Source organism: Heliconius melpomene, chromosome 9 (genome assembly GCF_056956725.1).
Source record: "Heliconius melpomene rosina isolate 202511_hmr_F chromosome 9, ASM5695672v1, whole genome shotgun sequence".
Classification (NCBI taxonomy): Eukaryota; Metazoa; Arthropoda; class Insecta; order Lepidoptera; family Nymphalidae; genus Heliconius; species Heliconius melpomene.
The window spans coordinates 6,181,117-6,198,261 of NC_140397.1; the positions used below are offsets into that span (position 1 = coordinate 6,181,117).

Consider the following 17,145-nt stretch of genomic DNA (forward strand, 5'->3'; position numbering starts at 1 on the left):
TTTATGTATTTTTGAGAAATGTTATCATGGCGGTTGTATAGATCTAGTCTATCTACAAGTTATTCTTTAAATTGAATATTTGAAAAGTGGTCGTGTCCGTACCTCATAAAAGACATTTTTGATTTTTCTTTAACTATAGGAGAAGCGTAGATGATAAAATTAGTTTTTTGTTTATTATTATAAAATAGCAAGTTTAAAAGCCAATTCCAAGTGAACCTGAAGAAAAATATCTTAAACAAAAATTATTTTACGATAATTTTTAGTTATCAACTATAAAAGTTGCCATAAATCTTACAATACTCTCAATATATCATCTTAATTGAAATTACGAAGGCAGTAATAGGTCGATTTCACAAACAGAATCAGGTTAAATGTAATTGACCGTGTAAATCATTACCAGAACTATGCTGGGGCACGTACGGCATTTATTCATAGCTTTTATAACTTGACGTTGAGAAGTCCATTTATGTAATAAACTTACTGAGGGCTTGAAAGATATGATAATAAATGGATGTTTTAAATAATTTGATATATTATTTTTAATGTGAATTTTACAGTATTATAATAGGTAGCTAATTTAACAGATCTATCCTATTTATAGTAGGGTAGGCAGAGGGAACCTAGTGTTAAGACACTTCGTTTTTCACTTTCCGTCGAATAAGTGTTCGAGGCATTATGTGTTGAGTGGCCGAACTAAACGCTACAGTGTTGCCTTGTTCTGGTACCAAGGCAAAATTGTCGCGTTTAATGGCGAAAATATAAAAATATTAATAAACAATAATAAATTTCCGAAAGAATGATAGTATTAATAAATAATAATTCATTCCCCTCGAGTGAGAATCAAACCCACAACCGTCGAGATAGTCAATTTGACTAACTGTAGTAAAGTAATATTACTAAAGTATCTGATCTCACAAAAATGATAGATAAGTAAAGGACCAAACAGCGTGCGGCCAGTCTATATAAATATAACTTTTCAGTCATCTCATGGATTCTTTGGCAGAAGTCTGAAACGGCGCCCAGTCGACGCGAGCGTCGCAACGCGTCGGCCCGCGCGGACTGACGCATTCGAAATTAAAGTGACCAAATGTTTTTTTTTATTAAAAAAATAAATTAAAAAGTCAAATAGTGATGTGATTATAGACTATAGATAATTAATTGGATATTTTAATCGGTTTATAGTTAAGTGAAGGTGGTAATAGTGTTGTGCTATAACTCATAATAATGTGTTATAAAAATATCGGTTAATTATTATAATGAAACGAAAATATATTCAAAACGTAAATAATCGAAATACTAAGAATATATAAGTGTTCACGGGATATTTTTAGTTATATTCCATTGAACTCTGGTAGGATATAAAATATTAAATTCGCAGACAGATGTAATGAGAAATGCACGCTGCTTAATTAACAGTTTCACGAACGACATTTTGCGTAAATTATTTAAATTTGTTTTTATTATGGTCTCAATTTTTATACTTTCAGTATATAAAACATACGGTTCGATAGAGTACAAGGTTGCGTATACTATCACTTAAATACCTAGTTAAAATAAATATTAAATTATATATTAACATTTCTCTTTTTTTAATTTAAGGGATTTTATTCTTTATGGAATGAAAAATATAATTATTGATCTGTAACAGTGTGAAACATATAACAAAAATCAAATCAAATCACAACCTTATAATTAGATATAGATTTTTTTAAAATTAGAAATAATGGCGGTTATTTAAGTAAAAATTACGAAATTTTGCCTTTTTTTAAAACAATTTTCAAATCGGGTCGCTAATTCACTAGTACACAAATAAATGCAGTGAAATTATGTCACACTCTAATTTCCTTCTGTTTTGTTGACTTAGAATTGAAATAGCTCAAAATAAAGCTCACTTCATACAATTAGTAATTTTTAAACAATGTAGTTTTCTCGATTTAGCGTAAAGTGTGCATCTAGCCTAACAATGCTTGGTGATTATGACTAATGAGAGTCACGGGAATAATGCGAATGTTGACTTTTACTCACCGTTTTCCGTTCCAATTTAATATTTTTTGAATATTAAAAAGTATTTTTAACCATGGCGAAAGGCTATGGCTAGTACATACCGATATTTCCGATTTATCTATTTGTCACACTGTCATATAAACAGACAATTTAGACATATTTTCGATACTTCTCTAGATAGGATAAAGGCTTTTGGTATTGATTAAGGTTCATCAGTTTTCGGCAGATACACCCCTGAAAATGTAAAGAATGTTTCTAACAAAAGAAATTATAATTTCGAATATATTCTGTACTATTACATCATATAGGTAGGTATAATATAGAAGAAGAAGAGAAATTCTACATCCTCGCATCACATTTCCTTATCATTCTAGACCTGTTAAACAAAAATAAAAAAAACCTCTCCCCAAATACAAATCGAACCAACAAACGTCTGTAGTCCTCACAATAAGGTTTTCATTCCGTACAGATGTAAAGAAATTCAATCTAAAAGCGTATTTCGTATTGTTCCTCTAATCTCGTTAACGATAATCTAATTTGCTGAATGAATCTAACGCGAGTGTCATCCATTTTGGCGTGCGGCCAAGCGACACATCGACATCTTCTACCAAATATCCTAGACTCTTAGAGTATATTACAAAAAAACACTGCTACAAATTAATAAAGAAATGTATGGATTACTATCGCCCCAAAGAGGCTTCGCCCGCTTATACATTTTGTTATATTATAGCAGTTTTATACACAATGTGTACATAATTTGTAGCCTATATGATTGTAAGATTTTGATCTAAATCCGTTCAGGAGTTTTTGCGTAAAAGTGGAAAAAACATTCACATTTATAATATTAGTAATAGGTTACTATGGCTTTGGTTACTATGAATAAAAGATATTTAAAGTAAAGTGACCTAACTAAATTAAACTAAATAAAAGATATTTAAAGTGTAAACAGTGGCCTGGCTGTTTTCATATATGAAAAATCATAATATGACGAATAATATTTTAGATTTGAAAATAAGATTGGCTATTTTTGTAAATGGTTATCTAAAAATTTTCTATCTATAAATAGTTCTATCTATATCTATAAATAGTTATCTAAATTCACTGGGATAATCGTGGCGCAGCTGTACAGCACAACGTAAACGCTATGGTTGTGGGTTCGATTCTCAATCGGTGAAATCGGGTAAAATTTAATTTCTCCCCTGTCTTACACCTCTGGCGCTGAGGTCCGTATCTTAAAATACAATATTTCCAAACGGTTGAAAGGAACGTAGATAACCAAGTGTCTTGACTCTAGTTTTCTTCTGCCCTGCTATATGCGGAAAAACAGCGTGAAACTGAAAAAAAAAGAAAGTATATAGTTATAAAATATGTTTATTTTATACTATTTCTAACGTAACGTCCATTACGCCAATGTAATAATTTTCCAGCGTCTTAAATTAATATAAATAAACAAATAATTGGTGAGAAACATGATATTGGAAATATTTAAAGATATTTCATTTACGGAATCCTAAAAAGGTCCCGTCGTGGCGCTTGTGTGGCGTTGTGGGTTCGATCCCACTCGAGCTAATGAGCCAAAGCGCGGCGTTGAGTTACGCCACTCAACACACAACTTACTTTACAACATACTTTACCTAGAGACCATCTAAAATTATATATGGACGATGACGTGTGTTACATACAAGTTTTCACCATTTACCAATCCTCATATTCCTTTTAAGCTCTAAACGCACGTTATATTATTAGCTACATGAAGCTTTTACGAGCTTTGTAAAATTTATGAAAGTTGTTACACATTTTATTATAACTATGTAAATGCTGATAGTAGGTAGGTACTAATGTAAATGTGTAAACAGAATGGTGTTTCACGGTCTGGCTTAGGAAATCTTTTTTATAAATTTTTGCTTTACGAGAGAGAGATTTAAACTTTAGCTTAGGCAGAGAGAAGCGGGGAATCTAGTGTTAAAACATTCCGTTCCCATTAAGACACTTCCGTTCCCTACTTTTCCTCCCAATTCCGGAGACATTGCGTGTTGAGTGCTATATACACGATACAGTGAGAAGCTAAAAAACCAGAAAAATATTCCCATGAATCTTCCCATGAAAATTTCAATCCATGACCACCGCGTCCAGTGTATCTAATAGCTGTTGACATATTATTTGTTATAAAAATATTTCGTTATTTTATAGTAAAGCAAATATGTATGTAATATAAAAATATATGTATATAGTTAGTTATTCTTGCACTGAATTGTAGAATGCGTCTTCTCGGCGCCTTCTATTTCACCGAGTAAGAGTACCTAATAAATATATGGACGTGACTTAGATATTATCATGAAACACTATTTGTTGCTAATAATATCTTATAAAAAATATAACTTTGTAACTAGGTTTTAACGATTTTATTGAAAAAATATAATTTAATATTATATCACTAGGGTCGTAAAAAAACTAATAAAGTTAATTTATGAAAAAAATATTTACTCTATTTGCTATTCTGTTATTTACACAAATTCCCCTATTTAATTTGTTTTTAGTATTTGGTATATCAATATAAAATATCATTTAGTACTTAAGTAGAAGAGTTCCACCACTCAACACTCAATCCCTCGTTCCTTGAATCTCTCTGCCTGCTTTATGTGAGATATAACGTAAAGCTGAAAACGTACGTAAGTAAAACTTACAACAGATTCTGTTAACTTATTTACAATACAAAAATAAATTTAGCAATAAATTATACAGTGTAAGCTGTCAAGAGACGCTACTTTATCACTCCTTTCTCTTCTCAAAACAATGTTATTAATTCGTTAGAGTTGCAACGCCTAGTATACGAGTAATAACAGTAAATCTGTCAATAAACTAAAATGGCCGCGAATCGAAAATTAGAGCCATTTTCTGAAGTCGACTCAACTATGTAATTTGAGACCAATTTTTTTTTTGTGTTTCTTTGTGTTAGTTCATTTGACACACACTTTACTTCATGCGATTTTAGCATTAAATATGAAACTAGTGACTTATAACAGTCAATTATTATAAACTAAAAACAAAAGCTATTTTTAAAATTTATTATCCTGCAGGATAGCTGGATAGGCAAAGGGAACTTGGGAACCTAAAGTTAAGACACTTCCATTCCTTACCGTTTAGAATTCTAGAGGTATTCCGTGTGGTGTGGCGAAACTAAACGCCGACTATCTATTAACTATAATATTAAGAAGAAATATAAAATAAAAATTGATGTATTGATTTTGTATATTTTCTAACCATTGTAGTATCCTGTAATTATTGCTCCAATCAATTAGATATCTAAAATTTAAGTAAAAAAATTGTAAGTAGGTACATATCAAATTTACCAATTAATATTACGTCAACAAATAAATATTACGTTACACAAAATAAATATTACGTCATTAATCGTAAAAAACATATAAAGTAAAAGATCGTAAAAAAAATTATGACGCTGTGTAAAATTGTCATGATTGGAAAATTGAGAAAACATTATGATAAATTAGGTGTCAATCCATCTGTTTCCATCAAAACATTACGACGGCCTATAATTTATTAAAATAAATTTGATATGGTCTTATATATTTAAATAAAATGTAGACAAAAAAACAATTTCGTGTAGAAATTAAATTAAATCAGCTTCATGCAGTATCCCGTACACAGCAGAGTAGGCAGAGTGAACCCACTTTCTGCCGAATTTTAGAGGCATTGCATGTTAAGTGGCAGGCTGGCAGGACTCAACACCAGAGCGTAGAAATGGAAATATAAACATAAATAAATATTTCACTTCCTCGAGTGGGATCGAACCCGCAACCGTCGCGTTACAGTCACACCCTCGTGCCGCTGCGCCACTACTCACAGTTTTACTAAGTAAATTTTTTATTCCAAAAATAATTCAATAAAAAGTATTTGAGGTTTATTTCGCAAATTGACATTAAATTTTTTGTGGAAATATTTGTAATATTATAATTTTATTTCACGCTTTGATTACTTTTTAGATTACTCAAAACAAAAAATACGATAGCAGTACGTACTACGACAGTGACCTTGACAAATTAAGCAAACTGAGTTAAGCAATTTACATAATGCGATAAGAAAGTATAAATTAATTAGCTAGCGCCCTTGATCGACGAAGAGAATCCAAGAAGTGCGGGTTCAAAGCCCGTTGTGTTTATATTATAGGAACAGCTAAAGATTTCAAATATTACAAAACTATCGGTAGGGCCATCTTGGCGTAGTTTTGCAGCTATTACTATAAACGCTTAAATCCACTATTTAACATGCAATATCTCCAAAATAGGGCTGAAGATATATTCCTGGGGATCCTGGACTTTAGCTTCGAAAAGATATACTATAAACCTTTTTCTTTGGGGTGGGCATAAAATTATTGTGAGGTGGGAACGAACCACCCAGCCCTCCCTATACCTACGTCCATGTTCTAGGTCCGTCTGTTCGTGAACTAAGTCCTTTCTGCCTACCCCGACATACACGACAAAGGGTGAACCCTTTTTTCAGAACTAAAACTAGACAAAATTACCTAATAAAGAGAGTTAAATTTCAATTAATATATATAGGAAGTACTATTCAAACATAATTTTAAAAGAACAATTTCCACATATCTAAATGAAAATATGGAAATCGTCGATACAAAATACGTTTATATTAAAATTTCACCTCATTCTATAAGAATAACACATCTATATCATTTATATACGATATATCCGGCCCACATAGGTAGGTGGTTGTCATCGCGCGGATATAGAACTTATGGTGACCTACAATGCTAGAGAGATCGAAGTTACATTAATAGCTCTGTCTAGACGGTTCAGAATGCTTTGTAAGAGCGGCGGTCGTGAGTTCGATTTCCGGGAGTGATATCTATAGTTAACTTTAACATTTCTTTGAAGTTATTATTGGAATGGGTAATATAAATGTTATATTTCGGGTCTGATAAAATAAAGTGTATTTCGTTTATTAACACTGCCTTTTTTGTAATGCGGTTGATGCTTAAAGCTTTAAAAAAAATGATTGATGGAGCTAACTACCAGACGTCAACTAACAGATGGTTTTTTTCAGCTTCACGCTGTATCCTGCGTATAGCAGGGTAGGCAGAGAGAACTTAGTGTTAAGACATTCCGTTCTCCACTTCCTGCCGTATTGAGTGGCAGAACTTAACGCCGCGCTTTGCCTTGACACCAGAGCGAAGACATGGAAATATAAATGTAAATAAACATTTCATTTCCTCGAGTGGGGATCGAACCCACAACAATCGCGTTACAGTCACCAACGTGCACCAACTGCGAAATCAATAATATTCAGTTTCTTTTTAATTGGGTCAAAATTTGATAAAAAAATAAAGTTAATAAATAGTATATCTGACAATTTTCTACCAAATCTACCTTGGAAGAGGCCTCTGAATGATTATATATATATATATATATATATATATATATATATATATATATATATATATATATATATATATATATATATATATATATATATATATATATATATATATATATATATATAGAAATATAGTATGTTACAAATTATTACTCACGTAGCGCGTGGCTAGTGTCTCTTTATATTATTAGACACGCCTGTCGCGTGTCATGTCTGTTGAGACTTACCAATATGTAGACTTACGTCACTTCTGACACAAAAAAAACAATATTATTTTGTTTAGTTTCATAATCACTATTTTTTTTAAGCTTCACACTCTATACTGTACATAGCAGGGTAGGCATAGGGAACCTTGGAACCTGGGAAGATACTTCCGTTCCTCACTATCCGTCTAATTCTTGAGTGACGGAATGGAACTTCATCCTTACAAGAGAGGAAAATGAAAACTAAAACTAAGTTTATTTTTTTTGTAAACTTAGTTTTAGGTTTCATTTTCCTAAAAAAAATACATAAACATAAAAGAACTATTTTTTATGAATGTAAAGAAAGATGCATTATTTTATCACTGCATTTTGATTTTCATCTATATATATATATATATATATATATATATATATATATATATAATACTTAACCCCGCTATTTGTACGAGGATTACTCTTGAACAACTCCATTAGTGTCTGTCTGTAGACGATTATTGTGCTTGTCACTTTAGAGAAGCTAACGTTAAGTTTACGAACGAAACTCTTCTAGAATACATTTTCGGTAAGAACTAAGGATTTAATAGAAATGTTATACAAAAGGATAATTAAAATAAGTAAAAAGGGTCATTGTAGTATAACAAAACAGAATTCATTTAGGCTAGGTGTTCTTTTCCTACTTAGGAAAAAAATAGGGGTTACTGAGGTAGTTGTAACGCGACGATTGTGGATTCGATCCCCACTCGCTCTCTTACCAAGACAAAGGCTCGGCGTTAGGTTCCGCAACTCAACCGGCAATGCCTCGAAAAATTTGTCGGAAAGTGAGGAACACAGTGCCTTAACACTAGGTACCCTCTACCTATCTATGTCCGGGACAACGCGAAGCTAAAAAAAATATTATGATTTTAATTATCGTTCACCCATTGTAGAAATGTAATCGTGAGAACGCACTGGAGGCAAACATGTACATATAGACGCGTGCTAAGTGATTCCAAACATTGTCGATATACGGATATTTTATGTTTGCTTTAATAAAGGAACCAGTAGCCTCACCTCGTCGCCGCCTGTACTAAGTCTATACACTCGTGAGAAATAAATAAAATGTGATAGTGATACTAATGTCATAAAATAACTTAACTTGATTTTGGTTGTTGATTTTCTTTATACATTTAATATAACGAAAATGGTAAACGAAACTAGAAAATTGTAATATAGACTTTAATTTTAATGTTCAGAGAAAATTTATTTTTAAACTTATAACTCTACTCACCCAGTAAAAAGTTTTAAAAACTTTAGTTTTAAATATTATGTAACGAAATAATACAAGGGGGTCAAAATGACACTCCGTTCACCATTAAGTCACTTCTTTCCCCCCCTTTATTGCAAGTTCTCAGACTAACGGACAAAGTGATGATGAATGACATTCTAGGAATCACTCTGGAATGACTTTGTGCACTTAGAATGTGTCATTCATGACTCTTATTTATTTCCATTCCATGACAGGGACATAGCCGCAAATAAATGCTAGTTATATTTGTTGAAATTTCGCAAAGAAATCAAAGTATTAAATAGTTCTTTTTGCCGAATGGGAAGAGAACCCACGACCTGTTGCGTTTACAGCTTGTGCTGATGCACCATCACATGATAGTCATATTTACTTTTTAACAAATCAGTAAGCCTTACTGCCTTTTCTAAGTTAAGGTTGAATATAAGGTCAAAGTATTACTTTTAGACATTAGATTGTATTGATCGTGCTAATCTAAACGTTTAAGCTCACGACCGATTTTAGTTCATTGCCATCAAGACAATGCCTGCAAGCTAAAATATTACATTATGTGAACAAAAGTGAAAAGAGATATGTTATAAACATATCTTCAAACAATATGCTATCAAGTTTAAAGGGAAAAAAATAGTTATTTAGCTACAACATAGGTGCGGGATCAGGGTACCTAGTGTTCAGACACTCCGTTTCTATTAAAACACATTAATTTCCTTAAGTAGAAATCAAAACCATAATCTGTCGCGATTATAGGCTTGTGCCTTTGCGCAAAAAATATGTTTGTTTGAAAATTTTCTTCTTATCTTTTTTTTTTTAAATCTTTTCTTAAATCTTTTATATGAAAAACTGTAATAACAGCCATAAAATTAGAAAAAAGAAGAGATTTAACATATCCTAATATCTAGCAGAAACAGAAAAGAATAATATCAGTCTTTACATTGGGGAATAAACAAATGAAAACAAATAAATATAAGTTTAGTAAAAGATCAAAAAAACATGTTTACTTCAGATGTAAAACGTCGGGGAGGTAAAAGCTTCGACATAAAACCTTGACCCAGTAAAGTGTCATCGACGAAACTTGTCGAAAAACATTTATTTTTGCTTATTATTGCAAAACATTTTTCTCTTGTCTTATTAAATGATGTAATAGAAGTTGAAATGTAAAATATTTTTAGAAATAAAAAGCAGCTTCACTCTGTATCACGCATGGAGAAAACGGAGGGAAGCTAACCTTAAGGGTAACGAACTGTCGTTCCCCATGTATCGTTCTAATTTCGAGACATTACGTATTGAGCAGCGGAGTTCAAAATTGAAATATGTAGTTCATTCCCTAGAATGGGAATCGAACTCAAAGCTATCGCGGTACTGTCACAGGCCGTGTGTGTTTAAAAATATTACTATTAAATTAAATTATCAGCGTAAGGGCAATTTCATATAGAAAGACATAAAAATTAACTACAATCTGCTCTCTTGTCAAAACCATGACGGGTAAGTGCGTGAATTACAATTAATATATTTTTAACAAGATGCGGGCTTCCAAATGTTTGGCCATTATGATTTCATTTGTTTATTGAAAAGAAATGTCGTCGCGCTGGTGCATTAGCGTGCGACTGTAAACGTGTCAGGAGGTTATGGGTTCGATTCCCAATAGAGGAATTGGAATATTTATAATTTTCATGTGTTCGCTTCGGTAACGTTCAAGAATTCTGCCACTCAACACGCTATCAATCTCTAGAATTCAGAGTTAAATCGCGAACGGAAATGTCCTTACGGATATAGAGTATCTTAACATTTGGTTTCCAAGTTCTCTCTGCCTACCCTACTGTGTGTGCAATAAATATAGAAATCATAAATAAATATATTTTTAGAGTCCTAGCCTGGTTAGATAAAGTGCGGCGTTAAGTTACGTAATATAGCAAATATAAATAATCCATGCGAAAGCTCAAATATATTTGCTCAACTAGAAAATAAAAGTAATTGCTTCTTTGTTATTGTCAGTTAGTATTTCTCATCGTACCCATATAAATATCGATACAAACCTTTTATAAAGTTTTGTAATATATATAATAGCTTTGTTCCGATTTCGATTGTCAGAATAATGGCACTAATTGGAGAGCTTTGACCCCTATACTTCATTTGAAAGCTGGATCCACTCGTAACTTATATCGGTCATTTGAAAATTCAATTACGAAATATTTTAGTAGCAACTGCTATTGTTGTCAAAATAATAGATTTATTCATTTTCTTCATTTTTCTCTAAACGCCTTGATAGGCTCGTCACTTGGGAAATATTATTTAATAGGTAAATATTAAATTAGAGTAGTTTATTGTTTCCGGAAAAGGAAATCAATTAAACATAATTAAATATTGAAAAAATAATTTGAACTAATTGGATAAGTGTCGCGCAAAGTGACATTTAACTGTAATTAAAACGGTCTAAAATTAAAAAAAAAAGTAAATTTGTACCAACTGGCTGTAAATTGTTATTATTATTAAATGACTTCCCTTACCCCTAGTTAATACCCTAAAAATCGATAGTATTTTAGTTTTTAACGCAATGCTGTTTAAAACGTTTGACTGTAACGCAACGGTTGTGAGTTCAATTCCCACTCGGGAGAACGGTATATTTTATTAATATTATAATTTTCGTTGCTTTGAGTTGAATTGAGTCAACACGCAATGGCTCGAAAAGTACGGCGGAACGGAGTGTCTCAACACTAGGGTCATTTTGGTCAGCCCTATAAGGGGGATACCGCGTAAAGCTTATTTGCTGTTAAAATGGAAATTTTTTTAGAAATGATTCAGCATCTAAATATAAACGACAATATCGATGTTGTTAGGTATGTGGTGACAGCGACATAGCTGAAGAATAGTTTCCTGAGAATGTTAATGGGTTTTTAGATGATTATTTGCTTTTTGTTAGGCTTTTATTTCGGTTGTTAATCTAAATAATGAAATGCTAATACCTGTATTCGTAAAGCAAACACGATAAAGACTATTTTATTTATTATTATTTTTTAAATTATGATTTTTAAAGCATCACGCCGTATCCTGCATATAGCAGAGTAGGCAAAGGGAACCTGGAAACATGGTGTTAAGATTAAGATATTCTGTTCCTTTTAAGTGACGTCCACTCACTTTCACTACGCTCCCAAAACAATCTATTACTTGAAATTCCTCTTCACTCTTCTTCTTTTCTGTCTTACTCCTATACTATTAAAGCTGCCCAACTATGGAATTCCTTACCAATTGAAATCAGACGTGCCAAAAGCTTACAAAAATTTAAAACTTCATTAAAGAAATATTATTTAAATATATAATTTTAGCCTTTATTTTTAGCATCAACATTTTTTTTTTTTTTTACAAATCTTTAAATACTATGTGTACTATATGTATTATTTATTTATTATGTTTATTTTACTGTATAGTAATGTATATTTATCGTATATGTATGTGTTATTTATTTAGTGTATATTAATTATATATATTTATTTATTTATATTATTATTGTTATTAAATTCCTTATATTATAATTTAATGCACCACCCACCACCTTCTTTTTTATACAATTCCAACAACCAAGGTTGCCTGGAAGAGATCGCTTCAAGCGATAAGGCCGCCTTATTGTACATGTTTTTGTTCATTTTTGTATATAAATTATGTAAAATTTTGTTGTTTTTGTGTAATAAAGGATATTGTATTGTATTGTATTGTATTAAAAAAATATATAATAATAATATAAAACTTACAATCGCAATATTGTATGTTTGTTCAAAATAAAAGGCCAACACGTCTGCCCAACGTAAGCGGAGTCAATGATCGATGATTCATCTCGTGCGCTTTGATTTGCACCTGGTGATATTTATATTATACAACTGCTATACACAAATTTAAACTAATAACTATTATATTAAAATATTGAAATTTGAGGCCAGTTGTGGCACAGAGTGTGGCTTTAAACGCGATGGGTTATAGGTTCGATTTTCAGTGGAGGAAATTAAATATTTAATATTTACCATTTTCTTTTTTCGCTCTGAATTTTGCCAATCAAAAACACAGAATAATAATATATAATTTAATAATAATATAATTTATTCATAAACAAAATTACAAAAAAAAAACAATTTATAACGATAATAACCGCATTAGTTGTAAACTGTGTGGCAGTTATTAACGCCCGCCTCACAAGCATCCATTCATAAATTAGTATGATCAATTACAAAAAAAAAAAAAAAGAAAAAACTTTAAAATATAACAAATGATAAAAACTAATAATTAAAAAAGCATGCAATAATAGTATTAAAAATTAATTAATTAAAAGAAAAAATAAAATAAAAAGGTATACAATAAACAAAACATTATTAGAGTGCATGTGCATGATGTTTATATGTGGTGTGTGAGTTTGCGTGTGTGGATGTGTGTATGTGTGTGTGGACGTGTGTGCGTGTGTGGATGTGTGTGTGCGTACGTATGATGGCTTCATCGGTATCAAGCTATACGATCAATAGGTTCTCTGTCTGATCATAATCTAAGTTTAATAGCCAGTCAGTCAAATGCCTGTAGAATTCGGCAAAAAATGGTGGATGGAGTGTTATAACAGTAAGTTCCCTCTGCCTATCCTGCTGTTTGCGGGATAAAGCGTGACAGTAAAAAGAATCAAATAAAATATATTTTGCAATTAAATAAAAGGGCGAGGCAAAACTAATGGCAAATAATAACGCTGGAGACAGAAATTGAAACACTCAGTCAGTCCCATTTTCAGCAAAATGAATGATGAAAAGTAATAATGATATTCCGTGACTCCTTAAATATTTCGTGCTTCCAGCAATAAAGTTGATATATTGTCTCTATAAAAGTCGAAACAAACTGAAACGAAAGTTATTTTCCGAACTTAATAAACAGTTGATGGATTGAAAAGCTAGGAAAAGTTTTTTTGTTTTTTAATATCTTGGAAGTATTAAAAAACTAAAGAATTCTCAGAAGCCACCCTCTGCCTACCAAATACGTAAAATAAAAAAAATATAATAATAATAAACAGGTACGTCAAAAAATACATCAAAGACATTATTACTAATTTTGAGAGAAAATTTCATCTTTCAAGGGCTATAGACGAGGTTAAAATAAACATGAGACCGTCTGGATGCTGGGCCGTGAAGAGTTTATCTTGGCGTTCTATTTTTTTTTATATTTTCATACTTTTAAATGTAAGGCAAATGTTTATACTAAACAAACATAATAATGTGCGTGTAGTTTACTTTAAGTTAATAAAAGTATAACTATTTACCCTTTTCTCGTTTAATATCCTATATTGACAGTATAAAAATAAAATTCTGTATTGACAGTATGACAGTATAAAAATTTTGACAGGATAAAAAAAAACATTTATAGGCCAGTCGGTTTTGTTTGAGGGTTCGATCCCAACTCGAAACTTCAGCGGAAACTGGGCAACGGAGTGTCTTAATATTAGGTTCCCTCTGCCTATCCTGCCGTGTGCTGGAGGAAGCTGATTTAGTTATTTATTTAGGAATACTCGAAAAATATCCCAAGACTTAGATGGTTTTAAAGTCAAAACTATCTTACGACATATCTATATATAAACAGGTATTATAGATATATTTGTAACGTTTAGTAATAGAAATACGTAAACTAACATTTTAATGCTCAAAGTGTCCCCTATTCAAATAAGCTTGACTGAACTAGACAAGAAACTGCTTTAGAATACAAATAAAGTAAAAACACCGTTTGACTGCATTTAAAGCGGCATTTCATTTAATTTAACATAAAGAATGTATGTGAAGTAAAATACTTATTTAACTTTATATTTCTATTTCCTCGCACAACACGCATTGCCTCCAGAATTCGGCAGAAAGTGGGGGACGGAGTGTCTTAACTCTAGGTTCTCTCTGCCTACCCTGCTGTGCGCAGGATACAGCGTAAAGCTGTTGTTTTTTTAAAAGGTTCCCAATATTCCTAAATCCTGAATATTTTTTCGTACCATTTCTAATACTTCACGACCTAAATTTCTAATGTCAAGGTTCATCCACGGTTAAGCGTTTTAACGGCAGTCACAAAAAGCAACATCCCTAATGTTATCGGCGCCTTTGTGAGTCACGGGCTCACCGGCAAAAAACGTATCCTACGAGGAATGCGCGTTCTTTCACGCTCGGGACGCCATCGCTTTGACGATTTGAGACTTTTATTATATGACATTTTTGCCCTTTTTCTCCAAATCTAATAACATATATTCTTTATATGTGTAATCTGGAGAAATGCAGCTTTAAGAATCATTTGTCATTTATTTTTTATATCTTCTTACTACGCAATTTCATTACAATTATACCTAATTCTAACAACTAACATAATCAGTATCTACTCATAGATAGACATTTTTGTGGAAAGGACTTTAAGAAAAAATACAACCTACGAAAAAATGCCGTTCTAAGAGATAAAAAAACAACAATAAAACAATTTTAAGACATTTTTAAAATAACACATAAAATATATGGTAACACCTTACCGTGCTCTTATCTTATCAAAGACGTACCTATCGTTTGTATCTAATTGGTATACGCACCCGTATTCTAATCTAACTTTGTTTACATTATCATATTTCAAATAGGTTAATACTTTTACAAACGCGATTAAATCCATATGTTGTTTGGACGTCTCGAAAATATTTTTTTAATTAAAATACACGTTCACGAACATACTAAATAATTAATCTTTAAAATTGTAAAAAGGAGATAATAAAGTAAAAACACTGAAAATCGTTCAAAATAGTGCAATAATAATTCAAAATAAACAAATCGACAAAAAAACATAAACAGAAAAACGTCAATATAAAAAGGCGCGAAATTACAACTTCTTTTTTTTTTTTAATAAACCGCAATGCCGTCAGCACTAGAAATCGGTCCATTCAGCCAACCGGAATGGAGCGATTCGAGCGACTCCTCGGATCCAGCGCCTTTGCCTCAGCTTGGGTACTTTGTACCACTGAGATCCAGGTGTAGATGCGACCGATCGACGCGCCACGTGTGCAGGAGAAGCAAAAGGTAATAGAATTTAAATAGGTATATGTGTAGATAAATTTAAATATATTATTTTAATTTCTAAAGTATAATTTTAATTTCGTCAATTAGCTGTTAGAAATTATGAATTTCTTTCATTCTATAGAATAATAAACATTTAATAATTTTTAGCTTACTTTAATATGCCGGTGTATTTTGTTTGAAATAGAAAATATTGAAAAATAAAGACTTTTATATGTATTTAAGTTAATAAAATAAATTTGTTTTACGAACAGAAAATAATAATACACCGAAGGTCGGAAGAAAACATTCAACTTACGGGCACTTCAACCCGCCACTTACTGTTTCAGCCAATGAGCCAACTAATCAGCTCCGCTATAAATAATATACGAAATATATCCGCTACAATACATGTAGGAAAGTACAACTACGATTAGGATATTTTTTGTTTGTGGTTATTATAAATTTACAAAATATTTATATACAAACTTATTCCTTCTAACTAAATTACTATAACCTTCAAACATTGGTCAGTAAATGCGGCTACTTTGGTTTCAGTTATTTTTTATTATTATAATATGCGGGTTATGGTGTGATACGATGTGAACTCTGCAGCGGATGCAGAGGAAATCTCGTGGTAAGACTTAAGACAGTCCATGCCCCATGCACTGCCCAATTTTCGACACATTGACTGTTGATTGGCGTAACTCAACGACGAGCTTTGTCTTGTTTCCAGAACGAGGAAATTAAAATAATTCTCGACCTAGGGGTCAAGTATGCAGTAGGCTGCATCTTCAGATCTATTTTTAATATATTCATTTCCTGGTCCTTATTAAGGACATCTTGACCTTCCTTTACCAAAACGGAAACGGATGAGCAGAAAACATCACCAATCCTCAAAACAAAAGACTTTCATAGAAAATATATAAATTTCATATACAATTGTCCTACAGAGAATCTCCCCGGTCCCGTCGGTCCGTGTCGCAATGTTCGTGCAACAGCGTGTCGAGGCGCTCCTCAGCCGCGGCCTCGCCCATGCCGCTGCCCACCCTCAACAACACCATGGAGATGTACGTCGAGCCGGTGGTTGAAGATGTAAGTATATTTATTACAAATTTTAAAGTGTTATACCACACTTAGGAAATATACTTTTTAGAAAACATATAAAAATTTTGAACTTTATTATATTTGAACCCTTGGAAACAGTCCAAGAGCTCTTAGGTGG

At 31.9% G+C, this 17,145-nt stretch overlaps 1 protein-coding gene across 5 annotated transcripts in view; it reads left to right on the top strand.

Annotated features, from left to right (window-relative positions):
* Positions 1 to 17,145, top strand: part of pyd (zonula occludens-like protein polychaetoid) — a 91,617-nt gene that overhangs the window by 25,220 nt on the left and 49,252 nt on the right. For 4 of the 5 annotated variants that reach the window (XR_014878257.1, XM_085190450.1, XM_085190453.1 and 1 more), the window contains exon 3: positions 16,874 to 17,015. Coding sequence is in view for 4 of the 5 variants with exons in the window: in XM_085190450.1 (XP_085046576.1) it covers positions 16,874 to 17,015 (142 nt within the window). In the remaining variant the exon portion in view is untranslated. Of the gene's footprint in view, positions 1 to 15,531; positions 15,945 to 16,873; positions 17,016 to 17,145 lie in introns of those variants that run through there. The other variant, XM_085190451.1, reaches the window with a different exon arrangement.